At 40.6% G+C, this 22,461-nt stretch overlaps 1 protein-coding gene across 3 annotated transcripts in view; it reads left to right on the plus strand.

Moving 5' to 3' along the window:
* Positions 1–10,012: 10,012 nt before the first annotated feature.
* RAB3GAP2 (RAB3 GTPase activating non-catalytic protein subunit 2) overlaps positions 10,013–22,461 on the plus strand; it is a 53,929-nt gene continuing 41,480 nt past the window's right edge. For all 3 annotated transcript variants that reach the window (XM_083350667.1, XM_083350669.1, XM_083350668.1), the window contains exons 1-3: positions 10,013–10,194; positions 20,061–20,125; positions 20,560–20,689. In XM_083350667.1, the coding sequence (XP_083206793.1) occupies positions 10,074–10,194; positions 20,061–20,125; positions 20,560–20,689 (316 nt within the window). In that variant the 5' untranslated portion in view covers positions 10,013–10,073. The remainder of the gene's footprint in view (positions 10,195–20,060; positions 20,126–20,559; positions 20,690–22,461) is intronic.

Raw genomic sequence — 22,461 nt, forward strand, 5'->3', positions numbered from 1 at the left:
CATTGCAGTAATCTATACGTGAGGTAACAAGTGCGTGGGTGACTGTACGTAGGGCATCTCGGTCCAGAAAGGGGCGCAACTGGCGTACCAGGCGAACCTGGGCAAATGCCCTCCTAGCCACGACTCCAATATGATCTTCAAAACTGAGTCGTGAATCCAGGAGGATGCCTAGATTGCGTGCTCTATCAACGGGAGGTAATATCTCTCCTCCTATAACCAAAGATGGAACCTCTTGGAGTAAACGAGATGCCAGTACGTAAAGCCACTCAGTCTTGGCTGGGTTGAGCTGGAGCCTGTTCTTTCCCATCCAAATCTGTACCGCTTCCAGGTAACGGGACATCACATCGAGGGCATCACTGGGTTAGTTCGGGGTGGAGATGAAAAGCTGGGTATCATCAGCATATTGATGATACTTCACCCCGAAGCCACGGATGATCTCTCCCAGTGGCCTCATATAGATGTTGAACAGGAGAGGCGAGAGTACTGACCCCTGAGGCACCCCACAGCTAAGGGGCCTAGGGGTTGACCTCTGTCCCCCTGTCAACACCGTCTGCGAACGGCCCGAGAGGTAGGAGAACCACCGCAAAACGGTGCCTCCCACTCCCAACCCCTCAAGACGACGCAGCAAGATACCGTGGTCGATGGTATCAAAAGCTGCTGAGAGATCTAATAGGACCATGACAGAGGAATAACCCCTATCTCGGGCCCGCCAGAGATCATTCATCAGCGCGACCAATGCCATCTCTGTGCTATACCCGGGCCTGAAACCCAATTGGTACAGATCCAAGATACTCAGTTTCCTCCAGGACCAAAGTGAGCTGCCGTGCCACCACGCTCTCAACAAACTTCGCAAGAAAGCGAAGGTTGGAGACAGGACGAAAGTTATTTAAAATAGCTGGATCCAATGCAGGTTTCTTAAGGAGGGGCCTTACCACCGCCTCTTTCAAGGCTGCAGGGAAGTACCCTTCACTCAGTGAGGCATTGATAACTGCTAGGAGCCAGCCTCGTGTAACCTCCCAAGACGCATAGATCAGCCAGGAGGGACACGGGTCCAACAGACATGTGGCGGCACTTAATTTCCCCATGATCCTGTCCACTTCATCCGGAGTCACAGGATCAAACTCTTCCCAAATGTTCTCGGCCAGACCCGTCATTTTCCTCTTGTCAGATACTGCCCAGTCAGAGATAAAAATAAGATCAGGCATGTTTTCCCCCTTGTGAGTCGGGTCCTGAATAATTTGGGTCAGGTCCATGGCCATCATGGAAGCCATGAACTCTCAGGCCACCTCCGACGTACTGCCCAGGGAAGGCAGATTAAAATCTCCCAGAACCATAAGTTCTCCTTTAGGACTGACCGGTTCCATTAAATCAAGAATGAGTAGAAGATATATTGGCAAAAGTAGAATTTCTGACTCCCAAAAGAGTAACAGCTGCCAAATCTATAAATATTTCTACCACAAAATAGATTGCTCAAAAAGAACAACTAGGAGAAAATCAAGAGTAGATTTTTAGGAAAGAAGTTAGGGATATAATTCTGGGACCAATCACAAATTTATGGACAAAGCATATGTGTTCTTAAAACTTTTTGCACGTACAGTATGCCTACTGAAATAAATATTTGCATCTGACTGCTGCTGGTGGATTTCAAAATTCTATTAATATACAAGTCTCAAGTCTGCCTTCCCCTATCAATCTCTCTATGGCATCTATTGTACTTTACTTCTATCTCCAGCTTAGTCTTCTCTGCTAAATGTTTAATGCTACAGTATCAGATTGGGAGCATGAGAATTTCCACAGTAGAAGTGCCCTGTGATAATGGTTAAAGGTTAATATCTGTATATCCTCTGAAAAACCATTAGGGCTTCAATGGTAAAAAGGAAATAAATAAGAGGTGTGTGTGTGTGTGTGTGTGTGTGTGTGTGTGTGTGTGTGAGAGAGAGAGAGAGAGAGAGAGAGAGAGAGAAACATGGGGTTCTATAATTCTTTTGGACATAATTTATTTTTAAATGAAGAGATAATTTATGTTTCAGCTACAGAACAGAAAAGGAGCTACCTTGATTTCTCAGCTATTGGGCCTAAAATTTGTGTATCTCACTTATAGGTAAGGTAAAGGTAAAGGTTCCCCTGCACATGCGTGCTAGTCGTTTCCAACTCTAGGGGCCGGTGCTCATCTCCGTTTCAAAGCCGAAGAGCCAGCATTTGTCCGAGGACGTCTCCATGGTCATGTGGCCGGCATGACTAGACACCAAAGGCGCACGGAACGCTGTTACCTTCCCACCGTACTGGTCCCTATTTTTCTACTTTCATTTTTACGTGCTTTCGAACTGCTAGGTTGGCAGAAGCTGGGACGAGTAACAGGCGCTCACTCTGTTACGCGGCACTCGGGATTTGACCCGTCAAACTGCCGACCATCTGATCGACAGGCTCAGTGTCCTAACCCACTTATACACTTGTGTAAATCATGCAATGCTTCCTGGTGGTCCATGTTATTGAAAATACCATATGGGATATACACTGTAAAAATAGAGAACTTCCCCTCCATATGCACATGCTGCCCTGAGAGATTTGTAAAAGAGAAAATTATGTAAAACTGCATACCTGAGGGCATGACATAATGTAATGCCTGTGTCTCTCTTCTCTGAGTGCTTAGAGGCAGGTGGGTTTTATATACCAGTGGTTTTCAGCTTGGGGTCCGCAAAGGCTTAAAGAAATGTTGTGGTTTAAATCTTGAGTTAAGTCTTGGAGTCCGTGGCCATAAAAGGTATTTAAAGGGGTTGGTGGTGATGAAAAAAGTTGAGAACCATTAGTATATATACTATTCTGAAAATGTTAGTTAGAACTGTCAGAAATTTGGAGACTGGAAGAAGAATAATGTTGGGTGATTATGCTTTATAGAGGTCATCTGCTGGGATAAGATGACAAAGAAGTGGGGTCCCTCTAATCTAACTGGGACTGAGTTGGAGTGGCCTCTCAAAGCAATTCTGGTATGTTTTGGGTGAATCTGGAATGTTTTGAGGGTGGTATGAATGTTGATAAGAGGTAGACTGCTTTAACTAATGGCTATTCCCTCTCCTGGGGGTGCAAACTTTATGGTGAAAATGGAAAAGATGGAGTGATCCTGGAGAAACCAATAGTGACTTAGTGTTGGGTATTGTAATGATATTGCATGACAATGGGTAGGGGAGGAATGTCTGAATGAAAGGGTGACAGCAATTTAGTGCAGCTTCCCACTTCTGGTCCTGTTTCTCGATATTGAATACTAGAAACCTTGGCTTCATGCTACCAGATCTGTCCTAAATAAGATGGTAGTAGATTAACCTAGATTATAGTGTCACTGCACATTTTTTTTTGTTCGTCAGAAAAGTTCATTTCTAACTGTACATTTCCCCTGCTCTCTGCACCTGTTGTGATAACGTATCTGGTAACCATAGTGAATCCCATATGACTAGTTATGTTATGGTTTCAGTCTGCTTAGTGCGCATGTCTAGAAAAGGTTCCCACAGTTATTTCTTTATTGTTTTATTCACTTTGCTGTTACTGTCTGTTACGTTAGGATGTAGTCAGCTAGCTCTCTTTATAATACATATTTAGTTTTTATATTTTTGTAATTAAAGGTATTTAGTAAGATTATGCGTCGTGTTTTTATTACCTTCCTGCATGCATATCATGCATTCTCTGAAGCACGGTCCTTCGCCCTCTTACAAAGGTGATTTTTACCTTGACATAAAAGCAGTTCCCATTTAATAACTATGAATTAAGCAATGTGCGACCATTTTAACCTGGTGTTTGGATGGGAACAATCAACTTTAGCTGAACCCATGCAACCCACCCTTAGTTTAGACGCTTCTGGTTCTAGGATTCTATTACTTTTAGTGCTGGATGGCACTATTTCCTGTTAACAATCTGGCTGGATTCACAATTCCTGCTCAAAGTCATGGCTAGGAGGGTCTTTGCATAGCTTTGTGTTGTGCACCAATTGTGCCCATCCTTAGATCAAGGTGATGGTCACTGTCACTCACAACCCTAATCACCTCCCATTTGAATTTCTGTAATGCACTCCACATGGGGCTACCTTTGAGGACTGCCTGGAAGCTTCAGCTTCTTGAAAATGCAATGGCATGGGCAGTTATCTGTTCCCCCTAGAGTGTTACATATTACGCCTCTGCTTTGCAAGCTGCATTGGTTGCTGGTTTGTTTCCAGCTTCAGTTTAAGGTGCTACTTTTGACCTTTAAAGCTCTTCATGGCATGGGGTTGGTTATCTGAGGGACCACTCTCCCCAATTACATCTCCCTGATTACAACAGGTCTGGCAGGGAAGGCACGTTGCAAGTCCCATCAGCCAGGAATTACGTTTGTTGGATCCCGGGAGGCTGTCCTTGTTTGTTATAGCACCCACCTTGGTGAATTTTCTTCCCTGCAAATGAGATTAGCTCCATTCCTCTCAACATTCTGCAAGTCCCACAAGTTTTATTTATTTTATTTATATTTTCTATTTCTAAAGTGCTCATCTCCCTCTTTTGGCTGTTATCCAGCATGGGGGTTCCCAGGGAACTTGGGAAATTTTGCAATGGCTTCCTTACTGTGGTTAATATAATCTTCTTGTGTATTGGATGCCTTTTAATAGTTATTTTGTATTGTGAGTTTTTTATGTATGTTTTTAATTAAGTATTGTACACTACTTAGAGTACCTTCATGTGAGATGAGTGGTTGTACAAATATGATAAATAAAAATAAATACGACAAAAAGCAAAATACCCCCAGTCAGATTAATAACCAATCACATTTATAATCAGAGCATAAAACCCCAGACAAAAAAAGCATCAAAAACAAAACAAACAAAACAAAAAATAATTGATATGGGGAGGGGGGGAGAGAATAAGATGATATCAAGTAAGAACATGACCAAAAGCTCTCTGAAATAATTCAGTTTTTGATATATTTCTAAAATCCAGCAAAAAAGGAAACTAGCCTGACCGCCATCAGGAGACTGTCCTAAAGCAACATGGCTGTCATTGATAAGTAATCCCTTCTAGTTTCAGCCTTGGAGATGTCTCAGAAATATGGGCTTTTAAATAGTTTTTTCTTGGATGTTTGAACAGATTGACACTGGTTGGAGGACAAACTTTCTAGTAACCTTTGGAATTTAAAATCCAAAAGCTGCAGTGTCTAGATCAGTATTTTTCTAGCTTGGCAATTTTAAGTTGTATGGACTTCAAGTCAACATGCCAGCAAGGGAATTTGGATGTCCACGCATCTTAAAGTTGCCAGATTTAAAAAGCACCATTCTAGAATACCTTGTAGCCTATTAGAACATCCAGGGAGAAGCTACTTACAGTCCCACATTTCCAAAAGATTGGAGGGGCTGAAGTTCCAGGTGCTGCTTTTCCATAACAGAACCAGTCCTTTGGAGCAGTCTCCCAACAGAAATCAATCTCGGCTTCCTGCTTGCTAGTTTTCAAAGAAAGTGCTGAAAACAGAACTGTGGTAGATGGCATTCTCTTGAGTTTGTATAGTGTATTATTTTCCCCTACTTTTTATTTTTTTATCCACATCTTACTGTCTTTTGTTTATAATATTTCTTGCTGGTTGGGGTTTATGCTGCAGAGACAATTATGTTTCTAATTGGTTTTAATCAATTATTCAATTATGAATTAATTATTATAATTGTCTTTAACTTGTTTTATATTCTGGGCAAGCTACAAAGAGCCATTTGATTGGAGTGGGGTGAATTTTGAAACTAAAGGAAATAAATAAATAATGGTCCTCTTTGCTAGGGAGAAGAAAAGCCAAACAATGTAAAAGTGTTTTTTTTTTTTGAACTGGGATTTTTGGAACAGGGAAGATGCAGAAGATCATCTCTTATGAGCTAGCCCAGTGTTTCTCAACATTGGCAACTTTTAAGATATGTGTTCTTCAACTCCCAGAATTCCCCAACCAGGTATTGCAGTGACTGGGGATAGAAGACACAGAGCATCCATGTTGTGTAAATGCAATCAATGACTTGGCTATGACAGCTGTTAATCTTCATACTATATTTTCCACCTAGATTTCCTAACCACTTTTTGTTCGTTCATTTCTTTTGAGAAATTTACATGCTGCTGCAATTCAGGTTTTCCTCATCCTCTCATGAGTCTATCCCACCCCCATCTGAAAAACATTTGGAGATTTTGAAAAGGGTGGGGGCATGAGCAGTTGCGGGGCTTGTGAAACATTTAGTCCCTTTTGCCTTTTATTGGATACTTCCTGTTTACAGACCCTGATGTTTTAATTTTTCCTGCTGCTAAAAACTCAAATATTAGTAACAGCATGCCTTAATAGCTGCAGTGCTGCCAAGGAAATTCTTTGCGATAGATTTTTTTCATGTCTTTTTTTTCTTTTTGCTGTTATAGAAGAACAGCAATTTTGCTAAAGAAAGGAAGGAAAAATACATGCACGGGAACCAGTAATTAACCCTCCATTAAACAGAAATTCACACTGGGGCAATTCAGGAAGACTACTCTAAGAGTAAATAAGAGAAGGTATTTAACTATTTGGAATCATAAATGACAGGAAGCAATGGGCTTGCAATGAAGGAACTATTAATATTAGAAAAGCCTGTATAAAAGGAACACTTATTTTTCAGTAAACTTTACAAAAGAATTTTGACAATTGTGGAGTATATTTCAGTTCATATACTGTGAAAGAGATATCTTCATTTTGCTTCTAGGTCATCACTTTAACAATTTTTCATTTTTTTGTGTATGGGAATAGCCTGGGTACCCTTATTATCAGAGGCTTTTCTGAAACTGAATTCCTGAAGACAAATAAGTGAATGCAGAACTCTCTAGAGTTCTCAGCCCACTTCCCCTTTTATTTCATCCAATTTTTCTCAGTATTGTATTTTTTAAACCTATATAATAGTATGAGGGGAAGGAAGCCTCTGTGGGATATCTTAAGAGCCACTCCATATCTTACTACTTTAATTCGCTCCCCTATATTTTGAATTCACGCTTTTGAATTAAATACAGTAGCATAGGAAAGCATAATCACCCAACATTGGCCCTTTGAGCCAAAATCCCTGCTAATGCAAGGACCCAAAATTAAAGCAACCCAAAAGTTAGTTGCCTAGTTTTCTTCATATATCTAATGAAAGAGAACCCGTCACCTCTCTGGAAAATTGGTTCTACTCTGTCCAATGAGCTGGAACAGAAAACTTAAGTGCAGATGTTAGTGCTATTTGGGCAGCCTTCCTCACAAATTAACCACTGATGAAGTAGACTTATATCCACTTTCAACTCAACAACTGCATCCAGAACTCTTGAAGGAGGATGCAAATGTCATTTGGGAGTCCCTTTCTGAGTCCTTGCAAACCATAGAAGAGGAGTGTCAAACTGCAAGCCCGCGGGCCAGACGCATCACGCAGAAGCCACATCCACCCCATTGCCGGCAATGACAAAACCGTCCCGATACATTGCACAATGTCACGTGATGTCATGAGTTTGACATGTCTGCCATAGAGGATAAGCATAGTGCCAGAAAAGTGGCAGACAAATATTTTTGAAATGGAAATAGGAAAAACAAAATACTCACTTGCAACCTAGGTCCCCTCCTTTTATAAGCAAAGGCCTCCCCTAACCCACAAACAAAGTTACAGCAGATGCCTAAAAAGCCTTTCATCTAATGGAGGCTAAAGATGACAAAAGCACATCTCCACAGAAAGCAAACCAAGAAGCAAAACCGCTTCAAGATAAATCTCCTAAATCACAGTAATATGCAAGACCCCTTGTGCAATGCCACACCTAGGAAGATGTAACATATATATCATGATCAAACCCCATTTTTGACTTCTCATGCTCCCAGGGCAAGAGCATCTGAATTTACATATTTAACAAGCTTTACATCTGGTATAATGCCTTCAATTGGATAATACACGGATGAGAGTGAGTGCAAGGCAGCTCAGGACAATATGGCCGGCGGAGGCGAACAGACCTGTGACGTGCTCTTTGAGCAGAGCGCAAAAAACGCCGGCAGTATAAACGTGTTCCCTCATCTCCAGCAATTTTACTCTAGGTATATTAAACTGGTTAGTTTTTGACTCTATCCCACTCTAATGGCAGAAAGTGAAGAGGAACTAAAGAGCCTCTTGTTGTGGGTGAAGGAGAGTGCAAAAGTTGGCTTGAAATTTAACATTAAGAAAACCAAGATCATGGCATCCGGCCCTCTCAATTCCTGGCAAATAGATGGGGAAAAAATGGAGGTAGTGACAGATTTTATTTTCCTGGGCTCCAAGATCACTGCAGATGGGGACTGAGCCAAGAAATTAAAAGACGCTTGCTCCTGGGGAGAAAAGCCATGGCAAATCTAGACAGCACACTAAAAAGCAGAGATCACCCTGCCAACAAAAGTGCGTATAGTCAAGGCTATGGTCTTCCCAGTTGCAATGTAGGGCTGTGAAAACTAGACCATAAGAAAGGCTGAGCGCCAAAGAATTGAGGCCTTTGAACTACAGTGCTAGAGAAGACTCCTGCAAGTCCCTTGGACAGCAAGGCTATCAAACCGGTCAGTCCTAGAGGAGATCAACCCTGACTGCTCTTTAGAAGGCCAGATCCTGAAGCTGAAACTCAGATACTTTGGCCACCTAATGAGAAGGAAGGACTCACTGGAGAAGAGCCTAATGCTGGGAAAGATTGAGGGCAAGAGAAGAAAGGGACGAGAGAGAATGAGGTGGCTGGATGGAATCACTGAAGCAGTAGGCGTGTGCCTAAATGGGCTCCAGAAAATGGTAGAGGACAGAAAGGCCTGGAGGAACGTTGTCCATGGGGTCGCGATGGGTCGGACACGACTTCGCAGCTAACAACAACAACAAAATATATGTATGTATGTAACCTAACTCTTATAATTGATACTTTTATGAGTCCATCTGTTATAGAGAGCTACTTATAAGCAAATGCTTAAGCATTTCATTCTTGCTAAGCTCATACATTGTACTAATCCAAGGTTTGTTTAAGTAAAGTTTAACAAACCACGACTAGGCTCACATAGTAAACACTTTTAACTAGATTCACACTAACATCATTGTTTAAAAAGCTTTGCTCAGTCACAGCTTACCACAATAAGTGAATCAAATGGAACCTCTGTACTAGGAATGTGGCACCTGTTCTGTATGTGATGCAGCTGTTTCAGGGTAGACTATGCCTGAGCTGAAACACAAATATTTCAATACTCTGTGCAGAATCAGAAGTGCTGTTCAATATTGGTGTTCTGAAGAGAAGCAATAGACAGAAAAGGTCTGCATCTCTGGAAGTGGTGGCTGAGAGGAAGAACAGAAGGGGTCACTGAACCAGTGGGATATGACATACTGGGAGAAGGGAGTGAGATGCTGTACACCAATCTTTCCTCACACTATAAAATCACTCTGGGATCCTTTCGGACTTCAGTTTTTGTTTCTGCCGAACGAGAGCAAGCAGTAACAGCTCAGTAAAAGTCATGGCTTATTTTGGCTTAATAAAGCATACTTTTCCTTTCGTGCATAGCCCTAAATGGGAACTTTTATTTTGTGTGTACACCAAAAACACATCGTATTCGCTGAACTAGAATCGGGAATCTGCTGCAGGTAGAAGTACGTATTCACTCACTAATCTGCCCACAACTCCCTTTCAATAAAGAGAATCAGGACTACTACTTGCTCGATCACTTTCGCAAGGTCAGCCCGGGAGAATAAACTCACAGTTCCGGGTGTCCCTGAAACCCAAAATCTGTGTTCACTGAAAAACTGATGGTTGGGATAAGCCTGTCGTGCAAATCTGCCGTTGTCCTGAGAAGCTGCTAAAGAAAAATGCGTCAATTTAAGGCTTTAGCCTGCACCTCTTCTTAATCCACTGCGCCAAGTCCGAGCAAAGCCCCGCAGTCCCAGACTTTGCTCCACGTGAGCAGCGCTGTGGCGTTCGGGATTGGTACTCCTCCCTTTCCTGGTCTGCTCGGCGCCTGCGTAGTAGCGTCTGCAGGGCCTTTGACCGCTTCCGGGTGGGGTTGGCAGTCCAGCTCGCGACTCGGATGAGCCTGCGGGGCTTCGGGCGGGGAAACCGGGCGACGCCATGGCCTGCACTCTCGTGCCTTTCTGCAGCTTCCAGGACCTCGAGTCGGCGCGGGATTTCCTGTGCTCTCATCTTCGGCAGAGCGGCGCGGGGGAACCGTGGGGTGCCAAGGAATGTGGCGGTGAGCCTCGACCGCTGGGTCCGAGTGGGAAGAGATGGGTGGTTGTGACGGTACTTTGCATTACGTCCTCTGCCCGCGCTCTTTGCCCGTGAGGGACTTGCCTTCATCCATCCTTCCACTTCTTTTAGCTCTAGGTTTGCATGTAAAGAAGTATAAGCAGAGTTGGGGTCGTCATCCCTTCAACTTAATCTCCCCAGGCAGGCTGTTTTTCAGTGGGTTTATGCTTGTAACCTTTGAACTCTGGTGCTGGAGAAGACTCCTGCGAGTCCCTTGGACTGCAAGGCGATCAAACACCGGTCAGTCCTAGAGGAGATCAACCCTGACTGCTCTTTAGATGGCCAGATCCTGAAGCTAAAACTCAAATACTTTGGCCACCTAATGAGAAGGAAGGACTCACTGGAGAAGAGCCTAATGCTGGGAAAGATTGAGGGCAATAGAAGAAGGGGACGACAGAGAATGAGGTGGCTGGATGGAGTCACTGAAGCAGTAGGCGTGAGCTTAAATGGACTCCAGAAGATGGTAGAAGACAGGAAGGCTTGGAGGAACGCTGTCCATAGGGTCTTGATGGGTCGGACACGACTTCGCAACTAACAACAACAACAATGCCTGTAAAAGGGACGCGGTGGCTCAGTGGGTTAGGACACTGAGCTTGTTTATTTTTTTCATCTTAAATCCATTATATATAAGGCAGTTAGGCCAGATGTTATGGCACAGAGCCTTGAGGCCATATTGAATGGTATAGTTTGAGACAAGCAAATAACAAAAATAAATAAGATAAATAGATAAATATGACAAATACACATATGAAAGCATCATTCAAACATAATGTGAACATTAAATTTCAAAGTGAATTGTTAAAAGAAAAATGGATACACTACTGTATTCTTTCTATGAAAATATATATTTCAGTTCACAGAACTTTGTTGAACTGAAAACAATTTTTTACCTATTTAGCATTCCAGCTAGTGAAGAGAAAGATTAAAAAAAAAACCATCTCATGCAGGCAGTCATACATTTTGTCCAGACCAGAGTTATAATGACCAATAGTTATTAAAATAGTCCATGAGAGACAGAATGTCTGTTGTTGTATTATTGTATTGTTATATTATTGTATATATGTATCCCATGTAAAGGTAAAGGTAAAGGTTCCCCCACACATGCGTGCTAGTTGTTTCCGACTCTAGGGGCCGGTGCTCATCTCCGTTTCAAAGCTGAAGAGCCAGTGCTTGTCCGAGGACGTCTCCGTGGTCATGTGACCGGCATGACTAGACGCCAAAGGCGCACAGAATGCTGTTACCTTCCCACCGTAGTGGTCCCTATTTTTCTACTTGCATTTTTACGTGCTTTTGAACTGCTTGGTTGGCAGAAGCTGGGACAAGTAACAGGCGCTCACTCTGTTACGCAGCACTCGGGATTCGACCCACCAAACTGCCGACCTTCTGTTTGACAAGCTTAGCGGTGGCTCAGTGGGTTAGGCTTTGAAACGGAGATGAGCACCGGCCCCTAGAGTTGGAAATGACTAGCATGCATGTGCGGGGGAACCTTTACCTTTTATGCCTGTAGAAAGACCATAGAAAAGGTAAATATATGTGTTAGATATGGTGCTTTTATCCTTGACTGCAGTTAAGTAGTCCATGTATTTCCCTTTTCCCTCCACCTATATGCACAAGTTAATGTGATAAGGAACCACATGTGTATTGAGTTACATATTTTTGATTCAGGATCAGCCACTGGTGGGTGGAATCTGCAGCAATCGGTCACTAAGTTGACAGTGTACCAGTTTCATAAAAGAACCTAGTTCTATTAGGGCCGGCTGGTTATTTAATATCCTGGTTATGATCGGGAGAGTTATTGTGGATCCTGCAGGTGCTGACTGAACTTGATCAATGTTTTAATGAAAAACATTTAGGCTGACTAGATCTGACATAATGATTTTTGAAATCAAAGACAGCATTTCCACAAAGAATAGCAAACTCTGAATGGCAACATTTGTGTTAAAATAAGTAAAAAACACACATCCTAAGTACAATTTGGAGAGCCAGTTTGGTGTAGTGATTAAGGCATCAGACTAGAAAATGGATGACTGTGAATTATAGTATTGCTTTAGAAGCAAAGCCAACTGGGTGACCTTGGGCCAGTCACCCCTTCTCAGCCCTTAGGGAAACAAGCAATGACTTACCAGTTCCAAAATCTGGCCAAGAAAACTGCCAGGACTTGAACAGGCAGTTGCCAGGAGTAAAAAATACATGAAGGCATCTAAATGCAAGTGTGCGTGCGCACACACACACACACACACACATACACACATGATTTAGCACAAGATTCACATAGGCCTAAGACAGGGGTAGGCAACCTTGGCTCTTTTATGACTCGTGGACTTCAACTCCCAGAATTCCTGAGTCAGCTATGCTGGCTCAGGAATTCTGGGAGTTGAAGTCCACAAATCATAAAAGAGCCAAGGTTGCCTACCCCTGGCCTAGGAGCTATTGATGGAGAATATGGATTCTATAGATAGTTTATTTTCTAACAGAGCAGAATATATGTATGAATGAACGAATGAATGAACCTTTATTGTCAAAAGTACAACCATGTATACATTGAGATTGGCTGAGCCTCCCTTCGTGCCCCCACCCCCAACTTACAGTGACACAAACCTTCCATCTTATTACACCCTGTGAGCTAATTGCACAATGCACCAGCCTCGCAAGACAATTATGCATAAAGTTTATATTATTAAGTTTATATTATATTAAATTATTTCCCATTCAAAAGCCTAACAGCCCATGGATAAAGGCTGTTCTTCAGCCTGTTAGTACGGCTGGCTATACTCCTATATCCTACCCGATGGTAGGAGAGTAAAGAGATACCATCCAGGGTGTGAGTCATCCCTGAGAATTTTCCTCACTCTTCCAAGGCAGCGAGCCCACAATGTCTTGTGCTGTGCTCACCACCCTCTGTAATGCTTTCCTATCTGCGGCTGTCAGACCAGCATACCAAACCAGCGTTGAACTGTAGAGTCCTTGATGCTTAGTTGTTTGCTTGCAGACTTTTCATTACCTGACTCTAGGTGACAATGCTGATGATATTACCAACACTGATGATGTTTCCTAGTCAGGTAAGGAAATATCTGCAAGCAAACAACTAAGCTCAGAAGGCACAAAAGATTCCACAGTTTATTTTCGCTTTACAAACTTTTTGTGTAGCTCAAACACCACATATGCATCAAAAGATCTGTAACAGAAGTCTGAATGTCTTGATTTTTGAGGTGATACCCAGTGTTAATTAAATAACTAAATTATGCCAGTTTTGTACATCACAATAAACTAGTAAAGTTATCAGTGAACAGTGATTTTAGATTGGAAAACTTTATAATCCAGTACTTCTCAAACCTGCAATTTTAAACTGTGTGGACTTCAAGTTCATGAGCCTGCATGGGAATTGAATTCATCACATCCACAATTCTGGGAGTTGAAGTCCACATATGTTAAAAGTTGCTAATTTTGAGAAGCCAAGGTAGATGGGCTAATGAGCTATTATACTTAACTAATTTTGTTTTGGGTAATGTGAGCAGTGTAATAATAATTAGAAATACTCTAATTCAGGAAGAAATCTACAAGTCCTATTTAAATCTTAAATTAGAAACAGAAAGGTCTCTGAATTTATTCTTACTTCTTCTGTTTTAATTGACCTAATTCTTTGCTAACACAGGAACATCTAAATAGGGTTGCTTTATTAGCTAAGAAGTTCACTTTTGCTTTCTAATTACCAGCCTTAGCTAAACAATCATAATTTATCTTCAGTGATGGTTAACCAAAACAAGATATCAGAAGATTCAATGGTTATATATTTTCCCATGAATTGGAAAAGTTCTCAGCAAGCAAAATACAGTCCCTGGTGCAGTTTACCCTTTCTGGAAAAATATATTCTCATGTAGTTTATTTATTTGTACTCTATTTTATTCCACTAATTTGTCATGCGTAATATAACATAATATTCTCATGCCTTACCCTGTACAACAAAAAGTGCATACCGTATTTTCCGGCGTATAAGACAACGGGGCGTATAAGACGACCCCCCAACTTTTGAGATGATTTTCAGTCTTATAAGCCGGAAAATCGCAGGGCAGGCTGGCGGGAGCCGGCAGGGCAGTCCTGCGCACGCGCGCACTCCCTGGCTGCTCCTTAGCAGCTGGGGAGTGCGCGCGTGTGCAGGACTGCCCTGCCGGCTCCCGCCAGACGCTCTTCTCTCTTGAGGCAGCATTATTTCCTGATGAAGACAGAACAAACCCCCGAAGCGGCAACAATGGGCGCTTCTCTTGAAACGACCATAATACAACGGCCAATACCAAGTATGCGCGGGGAGAGGAGAGGAGAGATAAAGAACGGAAGCCGAGCGTTTGTCTAGAGCTTAAAGCTTCTTAGGAAAAGAGGGGAGAGCCTCTCGCCGAGGACACAACGGCAGCGCCCTCTCACCTTCCAGCGTACAGGCATGACTCTTCGCCTGCCTGGAACTAGACGTGGACAGCGAAAACGTGCAAGTCTTCTAAGGGGAGAGAAAAGAAGGTGGTTGCGGTGGAAGCAGAGAAGGACGCAACAACTGTAAACAGGCGTTTCCTTGACAAAAAGCCCCGCGGCCTACTTGGCTCCTGCCTTCGGGCGCCTGCGCGAGAAGTCACCAATCAGAGCCTGCACGCACGTTTGCCTTCGACGCCCCTCTGACTCTTCCCTTTCCAACTGTCGGCGGGCTTACTTGAGCAGGAGCGCTTTCTTTGCTAGCGGGGGAAGAGTAGTCGCGCGTCCGAGGGGAGAGGGAGGGAGGGGTTAATGTTGCTCTCTTCCCTCTTGGAGAGATCTCTATAATCGTTGTTGAATTCCTCCTTTGGGTGCTTGTAACTGCTGTAGGATAAGGTGGGTTTGGAGGCGCTAGCACGGCCAGTCCTTGAGAGAGCAACGGCAGCAGCTGCAGTAGCCGCCCCGAAGCTGACGAGAGTTTGCCCTCCATCACCCGTTCGCTGTTCGCCGTCTGCCGCTTAACCACGGGTCGCCATTGCCTGCCTCCATTCATCCAGCGATCCCGCCGCCCAGCAGAAAAAAGATCGGAAGGTGTTTTTTTTCCGGCGTATAAGACGACCTGGCGTATAAGACGACCCCCCAACTTTTGAGGTGATTTTCAGGGGTTCAAAAGTCGTCTTATACGCCGGAAAATACGGTATATTGGTGGATAGCAGTTTGGCTCTGGGAAGTTGGTCATGAGTAAGATGAGACAAATCTTTCATTCATTTGCTCTGCCATGCTTATTAAGATGGCATAGAGATGATGAACACCTGGCATTTATTTTGCACTTAATGTGGATTCTTTTTTCTTCATATGTTGTAACAAAGTTTTGTGAAATGTAACAAACTAAAAATCAAGATACCTGTCTATAGGCTAGCGAATAGGAGAAAAAGAAGATGTTGGATAATATGGATAAGGCTCATCTATTGCACTCCAGATTTGCTGATCTCTGCAATTTTCTCAAATGCAGGAAATTTCACTACCTAATTTGTGGTAGTGAGGGGATTGTGTTTGTATTTTAGGGCTTGGTTTCTGAGTGAAAATATTGCCTGTGACTGTAAACATAGTTCTAGTTGTAAGATTCATCTCACTAGTGACTATTTGTTTTCTTAGCTATGGAGACTGGTATTTAATTTAGGGAAAGTGTCTGTAGAATAGCTTCTACAATTCTTTTTAACCCTTCAGAACACCTCTGCTGTATATCACATGGCCAAAACAATAGTAGGAGGGAGGCTTAGAATGAGGAATTGGTAACCTTTTGAGAAGCTGCCCAACTTTCTCTTTCATATGGATGTATTGGGGAACATTTTCCTAAATTCAGCTCATTTTCAGATTTATTTCTATTGCATGTTTCTTTCTGCACACCAGTTTTACTTCTGTTCTGCTAGATTTTGGAAGAATTTACTTATTTATTTAGTAAATGTATATGCTACCCATCTAGCCTCAAGGCAACTCTAGGCTGCTTACAATGTAAAAACAAGTTTAAAACTTGAAATGTTAAAATAATAACACTAATGTTGGTTTAAAATTAACAAGATTGGAAGGAAGGGAACCACATACATGGGGAACAGATGGGAACTTAGCTTAATTCATTAACCATCTCCAGGATGGCATGCCCCCATTGGGCTCCCAGGCCAATTGGCAGAGCCAGGTCTTTAGGCCTTTTTGGAAGTCAAAAAGGTTGGCTAGGGGTCTCACCTTGGGGATGAGAGCCATGGCAGAAATGGCTTTTCTCCTGGACTCTGCCAGCCAGAATTCCTTGACTGATGGAGTCAGTAGCATGTCCCTTCTGCTGACACTGGTGGGGTGGGCCAATCCCATTGGGGTGAGACAGTTCCTCAGATACCCTGGACATGTTATGAAGAACTTTAAAAGGTGATAACCAATATTTTGAATTGAACCTGGAAGCAAACTAGCAACCAGTGCAGCCGATAAAACAGTGGTGCATCATGGACCTCACTAGAGATCCCAAAAATTATCCTGCTGGTGGACAAATAGTCAAACAGTCTTCTGAGGCCCTTTACATAATTTAATTTGATAAGAAAATTGGCTTTAGATAAAAGATTTATAAAAATGGTTTTAAAGAAATGATTCATAGAATGAGGAAAATTGAAAAACTTAAAAGACCAGGCTTGTTTCAACTACTTTTTAGCTTGTGACATAGATTTAATATTCAGTGAAGAAACACCCACATACTAAAGGCAACTAAGCTGTTGAAATAGCTGTTTAATATTTGCCATTATGCATCATATGGAACAGTGCTACTTCCTTAACAAATTTCATGCTATTTTAATGAATTGAATTACTATGACAGGATTGGTGTTATGAAGCTTTAGAAAATCATCCAGGTTACATAATTTGGGAGTTGGATAGTTTCAAATACTACTTCAATCACTTCATAAACATTATATTTAACTGGATCAACATCTTATTTTCCCTTCAATATATTTTTAGATTATTGCAGTGTACATAGAAATTGATGAAGCAAACCTTGAAAGCCTAAGGGTGCTTAAGAATATACTTAAATATAGTATTTGTAATTTTCCTCTTCACATTCTGTAGCTTTTGAGTGACACTAATGAATCATAAGATGCTTGTGTTCAAATTATGATTGGATGAGCAGTATGGTTCGTTTTGTCAGTTTCTAAAATAAATATGAAAAATATTTACTCAGAATTTTGTTATACAGATATGCTGTAGTTTCCATTTTATAGCAAGAATGGATTTTAGTGATCCTTAAAGCTTGATGTTTCAAATTAAGAATACATGTACATATTCTAAATAGCAGAAAAACTGATTTATAAATCTTTATAACTTAATGTTGCTTAATATAAGGGACACTTTATTTTTATTTTCAAAGCCATAGTTTTAAATCTATGTTCCTCCTTAAATCTGTTTCTTCATATAGCATAAAGCAAATTGATCAGAGAGGCTTTCTAGGTTTGCTTCATTAATTTCTATATATACTGCAGTAGTCTAAAACGTTGAAGGGAAAATAAGTTGATCCATGTAAACATAATGTTTATAAAGTAATTGAAATCACTACATAATCAGATTTGTGTTGTTATCATGTTCAAAGATGAATGACTCATTCAGCTATGGGGATCTGTTCAGTAAACTGCCTTCAGTGTGAATCTAAAAGGAATATTGTAGTATATCAGAAGCAAGTTGTTTTTCTTCTATGAAACAGTAGGTTCTGTTCCTATAAAAATATATTAAGGCTGTTTTGCTTTGAAACAGTCTGGGTGTGAAATAAGTTGCCTTAAGTACTTTGTAACATTCCAACTGTCAAATGTTTTGAGACATTGAGTTTGAAATGCTTTCAAAATGCTGAAAGAGCTAGTATTGTAGTTGAGACTGGAAGTGGCAATGGCGAAAGGGCTCCGATGCGTTGCGTGACGTCGCGAGTTTGACATGTCTTAGGCTCTTCTCCAGTGAATACTTCCTTCTCATTAGGTGGCCAAAGTATTTGAGTTTCAACTTCAGGATTTGGCCTTCTAAAGAGCAGTCAGGGTTGATCTCCTCTAGGACTGACGGGTTTGATCGCCTTGCAGTCCAAGGGACTCGCAGGAGTCTTCTCCAGCACCATAGTTCAAAGGCCTCAATTCCCCTTCATGGATTACTGCCTTGTCGTGGCGAAGGGGCTTGCGTAATTCAATGAAGCTATGAGCTATGCCGTGCAGGGCCACCCAAGACGGAAAGGTCATAGCAGAGAGTTCTGACAAAAAGTGATCCACTGGAGAAGGAAATGGCAACCCATTCCAGTATCTTTGCCATGAAAACCCTATGGACAGTACCAAAAGGCAATTGAGACCTGAATTACAAATACAAATGATAACTGACAACTGAGCTGTGTCATGGAGCTATTTCTCTTTAGAAGAAACATGCATTACTGATTGAGATGATGGAATACTTTTGATTATAAACCTTTGATTGATGAACAACTTAATTTTTTTCTCTCTGGACAGAAAGGATATGTTTTTCGTTCGACAGAAAAACTTGAATTTTGCTTATATTTGTTTAAGGGAGGGTTAAGGACGGACTGATAGGCTGGATGGTTTGGAGTTTAAATGATAATTGACTGAAACTTTTTAAATCCCTAAATAGATGGTGTGCCATGGTCAGATTGCTCTGATTGCTTTTTGACTCACTGGTGCCCCCTATCTTGAAGGGGGTGAGGCCTGTTAAGTTGGCCTCCCCCAGCTGTCTAATAAACTCAGAAGGAGTTTAGGGATCTCCACATGGATCTTATAGGCAGTTCAGCTGAGGCCTTAGTTACAGCCTACAATGGGCGTGGGACTTTTAGATCAATTTGTCCATATGGAGCCTCTGCCCCTGCATTGATCCCAGGACACACCTTGGTTCTCTAAGGAGTTTCAGGAAATGAGCTGGAGATGATGCCTGGAGCATCATTGGAGAAAGATAAAGACTGAATCCATCTCATGTTAGGGATTACAGTGTGGTCATAGGCAGTGAAATATTCTTTGTTTTCTGTTGAAATTGTATGTACTGATAGCTGCATGACAGTCTTTTAAGGTTTGACCAAGTAAGATCTTATGGAGTTAGCTGGAGCAAGTTTAATTCTGTGCCTCCTGAAGAACGGTCAAAGTTTTCTAGTCTGTAATCTTGACCATCTGCTTGCTAGATCTAGGTCTCCCCTGGATAGTTAAAACTGCCCGGGAGGTGACCTGTAGTTGGGTCTTTGCAATGATGTCAAATTTCTTGAGTGAAGGATTAGCCCCTTGGGCCTTGAAATAGGCTTTGGTATGTCATTTCATCAAAAAGTCATCATTGAATTCAATGGTCCTGGACAATTATCATCCAGTCTTTAACCTTTCCTTCTTTGGAAAGGCTATAGACAGGGTTCAGCTTCAGAGGACCTGGAAGAAATGGGTTGTTTGAATCTGTTTCTGTCAGCCTTTGTGCATCTAGAAATGTTTTTACAACTAGTAACCAAAGGTAAATGTACCCTATGAAAGAGACATGGCAATCTTCAATTAAGTTGTAAATAACTTTTTATTGCTTGTATCACTTTATAAAACAGGTGGAAACTGCTTGACATGTGACAATGCATGACTGAACCTTTGTTATTAATAGAAAAATGTGCATAGATTATCTCTCATACTTTTATTCTCAGTTTAGGTGATTATAAGATATTCTAGCGTTTCTGCTAGGTATTTCTGCATTGTTAGAGCATTGTTGTTATTCAAATAATAATCACATTTTCATATACACTGGGATGCAGCATTTTATTTTAGCACATGTAACTGATGGCTCTGATTTGCTAAACTGAACTAGGTTTTGTAAATGTAGGTAAATCATCAAACTGGGAAGAAGAGAATTGGGGTTCCTGGGATGAAGCAGAAACTCAAGACCCTGTAAGCTTTTTTATTTACTGTTTATTTACCATTATGTTAATTATATTTTTTTAAACAAGCTTGATATATATATCAAAATAATTTGAATAATCCGTTAAAAACTCTAAAATTCAATAATACAATTTGTAATGCATAATACATACATTTAGGTTGAATATAGATTGCCATACAACTATCCTTTATTGTATAATGTTAAAATACGTGTGATTTGTCTCTTGATGGCATGTGAGGATAGGTAACAATATTATAATTAATAAAACAAAATGTATAATTTTGATAATGTTTAAATGCTTTCAGTCTTCCAAAAAGATTGCAGTCACACTGCTAATTTGCACATTCCTTAAATGCTAGTATTATTGTACTTAACTGTTTTAAATTATATATAGTTATTTTTTGCTCAGGAAAGTAATAACTTCAATAATCATTATTTATAGGAAGAAGAAGAAGACGACTTAGCATCTAAAACACAAACAAATTCCTGGCTTCAGGACTGTGTAATATCGTTGTCACCCACAAATGATCTCATGGTAATAGCTCGTGAGCAGAAAGCAGTGTTTTTTGTCCGTAAGTGTTTTGTTTTATGCAACTGTATTTGAAAATATATTCCAGTAAATATCTTTAATTGAGATTCATAAATAACATTCTGAATAAGAGTAGGTTATGATTAAAACCACATACCTTGATAGTTATTGATGTTTCTGTTTATCATAATAGAGTATGATTGTTCATAATAACTATTGTATTAAAATCAATCTAGCTTTACAGACATATCTCTGAAACTGATGTTATATCTGTGGTAGGAGATACATTGTGAAATATATGGTATATTGTGAAATATATATAAACCTTCTTTCTTGATACTTTAACCATATATATATATATATATATATATATATATATATATATATATATATATATATATATATATATATATATTTATAACTCAAGTTTTGCTAATAAATTTGAGTTCCATTTTAACCCTATATTTCCCTTGTACTAGGATTAGATAGAAGTTTGTTTCTCAAATTGCTTTTATTTTCTTTGAAAATGGTGGTTCCTATGACTTTCTTTCCTCCCTGCCTCTTGTTTTCTTTGGATGAAAAATGGTTTCATAAGTGTGTATGATTTAGAGTGGATAGGGCTCCTACACAAATTGGCAATTGATTATCTTGTTATTTGTAATGTAAATGGACAAAGTGATTCACTTCTCTTAGATTGTCGAAGTTCTGTTTTCCCCCCACCTCAGCTATCCATAACTATAAATGGTGATATTACAATAACTAAATTGGATGGAGTCATTATGATGACTCACTGAATTCTCAACTGAAAGGCCACTTTATTATAGAGCCCTCCTTTATCTTGAAAAGCTACTCTGGTGGCAGAGGAGATTGCTAAAGGGATGTTTATTACATAAAAATGACATCACTCAGGCTTGTATTGAATTTTATTACGGTATATTTTAATAGAGCAATTGGGTCTAAAAATAACCTTCCACTTCACCATCAAGTTGTACCATAACTAGTCTTAATATAAAATTAATTCATGACTAGACTTTAGTGAAAACTAATTACTTGCTTGTCCTCTGTTTATGACGATCTATCTCAAACCAAGATATAAAAAAAATATTTCTGTCATTCATATAAGCATTGTCTGTAATGCTTTTTAAATTCATATTTGGAGTTTACCTCTAGTCATTGACAATAATATCAAGAAAGTGAATGTCAGTATAGTACTATTTCTATAAGCAGGAATGCAAAACTTAAATGGGTAAGGTTCTTTTTAAGGATGTTAGTTGAAGCCTAATTGGAAAGTAGTATGGTGAAATTATCAAACTCATTTGTAAAAGTACTTGAGCTTTTATTATAGCCATTCCAAGTAGTGTCCCTGATATCTCTCAATAATACAGATAGTTTTTGACTTAGAACCAGTTGTTTAGTGACTGTTCAAAGTTACAACTGCACAAAGTGAGTTATGACCGTTTTTCACACTTATGACCATGGTCACATGATCAAAATTCAGATGCTTGGCAACCGACTCATATTTATGAGTGTCCCGGGATCATGTGATCATTTCTTACCGTCTTCTGATGAGCAAAGTCAATGCGGAAGCCAGATTCATTTAACAACCATGTTACTAACTTAAGACCTGCAGTGATTCACTTAATAACTGTTGCAAGAAAGGTCATAAAATGGGGTGAAATTCAGGTAACAGCTGTCTTGCTTTGCTCAGTTCTGAGCTCAAGTGTGGTTGTAAGCCAAGGACTACCTTTATTTTAAAACTGTGTCTTGGATTCAAAGATGGCTTGCACCGTGCAAAAATATTATCTTGCTACATGA

The sequence above is a fragment of the Vipera ursinii genome, assembly GCF_947247035.1.
Source record: "Vipera ursinii genome assembly, chromosome: 1".
Taxonomy (NCBI): domain Eukaryota; kingdom Metazoa; phylum Chordata; class Lepidosauria; order Squamata; family Viperidae; genus Vipera; species Vipera ursinii.